Source organism: Macaca fascicularis, chromosome X (genome assembly GCF_037993035.2).
Source record: "Macaca fascicularis isolate 582-1 chromosome X, T2T-MFA8v1.1".
In the NCBI taxonomy this organism is placed as follows: domain Eukaryota; kingdom Metazoa; phylum Chordata; class Mammalia; order Primates; family Cercopithecidae; genus Macaca; species Macaca fascicularis.
Genome location: NC_088395.1, coordinates 18,075,958 through 18,081,957, shown reverse-complemented (window position 1 = coordinate 18,081,957; position 6,000 = coordinate 18,075,958). Strand labels below are relative to the sequence as shown.

The following is a 6,000-nucleotide window of genomic DNA, read 5'->3' as shown; positions in this document are numbered from 1 at the left end:
CCAGCTTTAAGAAATAAAGCTTATTTTGATCTTAGACATTTTGCATAATGTGTTTTCGTGTTCATTAAAATGGTTTACCAAGTTGATATTTCACATCTGGTATATTTGTGGTTACCTATTTCACATTTTGTGAGATTCAGATTTAATTTATTTCATAACAACATTTACTTTTGCACTTTATTTCTGCATTATCAGTCATCATAGACACTAATACTAGTTTTTAGAGAACAAGTTTAGAACATCATGGTCACCACAAGTATGTCTACTTAACACCAGTTGCATCATTTAAGTTAAAAGGATATCATTGAACACTGTGGCATGGGCCAGCTGGCCACATTTCTTAAATGAGAAGAAATTTATTGCTCTACGAAACTGGAAGTACTAGAGATAGTAGTCTATGTGTGTATATGCATACATATGTATATACATACTTCAAAACTTTCTACTATTGGTTCATTAGCTAACTTGTAATGATTACAGATATAAAAATACATAATACAAATTTTCAGCTAAGATATGTTTTTTAAACAATCTATAACTTTATAAGGTAGCTTCCTCAAGAAACTGTTTATTTAATGTGGTATTGAATCTAATCTTTCTCTTTGCTTATTCTTAGATTTTGTTATTGTAACTGTTGACGACAGTGATGATAACAATGAGTGCAGTATTGAGATGGTGGAAGATTCTGAAACAGCAGATAATTCCACTGATGACATAGCAAATGATTCCACTTATGACACAGCAGATAATCCCACTGATGACACAGCCACACAACCAAATTTTCCAGGCGGCAGTGATGACCATCACCGTCCACTCCAAATGTCATATGGTAATTTTGTTAAATTTCCTCTTTGGCAAAATTTTGCTCTCTGGTCCCCATTTCCAGTAAATTGCTTAAATATTCCTGTAACCTTTACAATAATTAGTTATGACCAGAGGGCTTAGCTTCGTGGTAATACCACAATGTTTACTTCTGTTTGCGTTTTCACTTCACTTAACCTTTGCCATGTCTCTTTTGTTCTGTGTGAGACAGTCTCAGGAAGCGTTGGGGAGAATATATTCTCTTTGAACAATTATTTATATCTGGCAACTATAATTATAACAATTTGGTGGCAATGCAAAAGTAAAAAGCTAAAACTGAACTTCTAGGAATAACAGCTTGAGTCAAGAGTCCATGGAGCAGGTGGCATGATTATCTATGTAGAAAGTCTCAAAGAATCAACAAAAATCTCCTGGAAGTCATAAGTGATTATAGCAACGTTGCAGGAAACAGGTTAATATACAAAAGTTAATCACTGTACTACATGCCAACAATAAGCAATTGGAATTTGAAATTTACATTAGCGTCCAAGACCCCATGGAAAGTGCAGTCCTGCAACCAGAACTGCTATAGCCACTAGTCCTTTGAATGGCTCTCTAGGAAATGTGAGACCCTCCACATCCTCACTTGTACAGAGAGTCATGAGACGTTAATTCCTTGGAATATTTCTTCCTTAGCTATATGACAATTTATTCTTTACCCTTTGCTTAGAGAATTGGATTTTCTTCTCTTCAAAACATGGAAATGTTATTGCTTATGTTGGAGACTGGTACATTTTTTCTGTAAGGGGCCAGATAGTAAATATTTTAGGCTTCACAGGCCATAAGGTCTCTGCTTTAAGTATTTAACTCTGCCTTTATAGCATGAAAGCAGCTGATATGTAAACAGATGGTTGTGGCTGTGTTTCAATAAAACTTTATGGTCGTTGAAATTTGAATTTCCTATAATTTTTCCATTTCAGGAGATATTCTCCCCCCCCATAATTTAGAAATATAAAAAAACTCCATAACATCTTAGCTTATGAGCTATACAAAAGCAGGTGGCAAAGCGGATTTGGTCCACAGGTTATGGTTTGCTCCCTGATCTGATACCAAAAAAGCAGTTTGATATCACTTATCTGTTTTGGTTTTAAAACTATAAGCAGGGCTAGCAGGATACTTCTTTAGTGTGTTATAGAACATCTGATATCATGGAGACAGAAAGTAGAATAGAGGTTACCAGGGACTGAGGTGAGGGGGAGTGTAATGGGTACAGAGTATATGTTGGAGATGATAGAAATATTTTGGGTATAGATAGTGATGATCATTATACAAGTCTCTGAATATATTTAATGCCACTGAATTGTATACTTACAAATGATTAAAATGATAAATGTTTGCCTTTCAATGTATACACATCATTATATCAAAATAGTGAAAAATTAGAAGCCATATAAATGTCCTACAGTGGAAAACAGATAACAGAACCTCTGGACAACCATAAAATGGAATATTATGCAGGCATTTAAAAATATTTTTAAAATTATAAATGACACACAAAATTGCTTAAAAAATATATGAGTAAGATAAATGTATTTAAAGGTTACAATATTTATTGCTGATGGATTGCTTTCTCTTTTTATTTAGATTCTGAGTTATTTATAATGAGCTGAATTTTTTAGGTGAACTTTTTTTTTTTTTTTTTTTTGAGATGGAGTCTCTCTCTGTTGCCCAGGTTGGGGTGCAGTGGTGTGATCTCGGCTCACTGCAATCTCTGCCTCCCGGGCTCAAGCGACTCTTCTGCTTCAGCCTCCCGAGTAGCTGGGATTACAGACGTGCACCACCACACCCAGCTAATTTTTGTATTTTTAATAGAGAGGGGATTTTACATCGTGGCCAGGCTGGTCTCGAACTCCTGGCCTCAAGCGATCCGCCCACCTCAGCCTCCCAAAGTGCTGGAATTACAGGCATGAGCCACCACGCCCGGCCATAGGTGAACTTTTTATGGAAGTTATATGACATACAAAATATGCACACATCATAAATATACAGCTTAAATAATTTTCAAACTAATACATGCATATAACCAGCACCCATACCAAGAAATATAAGGTTATGAGCTCCCTAGAATCTTATCCAACCCCTTTCAGTCACTACTACTCTTTGTAAGGTAACCACTATCCTGACTTCTCCTACCATTGATTACTTTTTTCTGTTTTTGAGTTTTATACCAATTGAATCATATGCTATACTCTCTTTTATATCTGGCATTTTTTTCAGAAACAGGGTCCTGCTGTGTTGCCCATGCTGTACTTGAACTCCTGGGCTCAATTGATCCTCCTGCCTCAGCTCCTGTGTAGCTGGAACTATAGGCACGTGCCACCACACCCGGCTTGTGTCTGGCTTTTTTTACTTCTTGCTATGTGCTGCAATAGTTGGTTTATTTTCATTGCTGTGTAGTTCCTTTGTTTGAATACATCAGAATTTAATTACTTATAGCTTGTATTATAGTCAGAAAAAACTCAAACAGTTTAAAAAATAAAATTTGGTTGAAGTTACAGCTCAATTTGGAGGTATCTTACTGTATCTTTTATTATTATTATTATATTTTTTGAGACAGGGTCTCACTCTGTCACCCAGGCTGGAGTGCAGTGGCACGATCACAGCTTACTGCAGCTTCAACCTCTTGGGCTCAAGCAATTCTCCCACCTCAGCCTTCCCAGTAGCTGGGATGACAGGTGCATGCCACCATGCCAGCTAATTTTTTAAAAATTTTTATTAGAGATGATATCTTGCTATGTTGCCCAGGCTGGTCTCCAACTCTTGAGCTCAAGTGATCATCCTGCCTCAGCCTCCTAAAATGTTGGGATTACAGGTGTGAGCCACTGGGTCCAGCCTGGAGGTATTTTATAACTTGATATTTCTATATAACTTTAGTCTGTGTTTATCTAACTTGAGAGTTCTCCCATTTTCTTTATCCCCTTTTGATTTCTCTCTTTTGGGTCCTTGGTCGTTAGGATCTCCACTATAGAATGAAAGGGAACAGGAAAGAGATGAAACCTGAATCCCTTGATTGTGCCTCTCATTACTGCCCTGGCTCAGGAAGGTTTAAGTGAAGTAGCTCTTTCATTAAAGTGTCCCTCCCAGTCACTGTGATGCAGGCTTTCAAAGCAAATCTCTAGTACAAGATATAATCCAATACTGTTGCGGCCAATGTTTTCTTCTAGTTCCGTAGTTAAGTGACTCAGAGCCATAACCAGACCTTCCTAATTCTAGATTGTTTGGCTTACATTTCACATCCATTTATTTAGGATTAATATAAACTTTAATAAGGCAATCCTAACTTGAAAGCTGAAATGAACCTTAGAGATCATCTCAACTGATGTTAACCTGGCAGATGAGGAGGTGGTGTCTCTAGTGGTCTGCCCAGCCCACATAGTGGTGGGGGTCCGATCTAGAATAGATTCCTGGCTTACATTTTGGACACAATGCCGTCTCCTTAGTCAAGGGCCTTTTGGGGCTCCTTTACAAAAGCAGTTAGCCCTTGCATTCTCTTGTTCATTTGTTTCCAGCATTTACTGTGTAGGCTTTAAGTTACTAAGCAGTCACTTCACAGTTTGCAGTTGCATTTGATTTGATTCTTATTCCTAGTCATGGGTAATATAGCCCTTCAGTTTTAAAAGAGTTACTCTAAATTGATTATGGAAGAATTCTTGTTTTGTCACTCTAAAATTCAACCCAAAGGCCAATTCAATTTGAGTTAGCATTCTGAGAACATATCCGTATTAAGGTTGTTAAGAGAGTAGTGTATGAAGGCCGGGCGCGGTGGCTCAAGCCTGTAGTCCCAGCACTTTGGGAGGCCGAGACGGGCGGATCACGAGGTCAGGAGATCGAGACCATCCTGGCGAACACGGTGAAACCCCGTCTCTACTAAAAAAAAAATACAAAAAAAAAAAAAAAAAAAAAAAAAACTAGCCGGGCGAGGCGGCGGGCGCCTGTAGTCCCAGCTACTCGGGAGGCTGAGGCAGGAGAATGGCGTAAACCCGGGGGGCGGAGCTTGCAGTGAGCTGAGATCCGGCCACTGCACTCCAGCCCGGGCGGCAGAGCCAGACTCCGTCTCAAAAAAAAAAAAAAAAGAGAGTAGTGTATGAAATAACTTTTTTATGCATTGCTTCGCAGTAGCCCATGGTGACCAAACCATTTCACAGATCAAATGCCCAGTACATTTAAGAAGATACAGTTACAACTCAGAGGAAGTGGATTTGCCAAAAAGAGGAAGATTATCTACTCCAGAGGTAGATATTATGGTTTGTTTATTAAAGTGAAAATCTCTCTTTGTTCTTTTCATTCTGCTGTATTTCTTTTTAAGAAATGGAGTTGAATTTCATGCAGTCAAATGCACAAATCAGTGAGTTTTGAAAAATGTGTATACTTACACCCCATGAAGATAATAAACATTTTGGCCGGGTGTGGTGGCTCACGCCTGTAATCCCAGCACTTTGGGAGGCCAAGGCAGGTAGATCACCTGAGGTCAGAAGTTTGAGACCAGCCTGGTCAACATGGTGAAACCCCATCTCTACTAAAAATACAAAAAAACTAGCTGAGCGTGGTGGTGCATGCCTGAAATCCTAGCTACTCGGGAGGCTGAGGCAGGAGAATCGCTTGAACCTGGGAGGCGGAGGTTGCATTGAGCCGAGATTGTGCCACTGCACTCCAGCCTGGGTGACAGAACAATACTCTGTCTCAAAAAAAAAAAAAAAAAAAAAAAAAGATGGTAATGAACATTTTCATCACCCTAGAAAGTGACCTGGGACCTCTTCCCAGTAAGTCCCCATCTTCCTTAACTTTGGGGGAAATACATTTTGATGTTTTTTTCCATCCTAGATGAGTTTTGCCTGTTCTAGAACTTCACATAAATAGAATTGTACGGTATGTACTGTTTTGGGTCATAGTCTTTTTTCCTTAGAATAATGTTTTGGAGATTTGTTTCATAGTATTAATATTACATTCCTGTTCATTGCTGAGTGGTATTCTGTCATATGAATGCTCATAATCTGCTTACCCATTTTTTTTTTCCCTCTGAGATGGAGTCTTGCTATGTCATCCAGGCTGGAGTGCAGTGACACCATCTCGGCTCACTGCAACCTCCACCTCCCGGGTTCAAGCGATTCTCCTACCTCAGCTTCCTGACTAGTTGGAATT

At 38.8% G+C, this 6,000-nt stretch overlaps 1 protein-coding gene across 1 annotated transcript in view; it reads left to right on the top strand.

Moving 5' to 3' along the window:
• Positions 1–243: 243 nt before the first annotated feature.
• Positions 244–6,000, top strand: part of BEND2 (BEN domain containing 2) — a 123,777-nt gene continuing 118,020 nt past the window's right edge. The window contains 4 exon segments of the mRNA XM_074030206.1: positions 244–256; positions 617–829; positions 3,419–3,553; positions 4,975–5,093. Of these exon segments, the coding sequence (XP_073886307.1) occupies positions 244–256; positions 617–829; positions 3,419–3,553; positions 4,975–5,093 (480 nt within the window).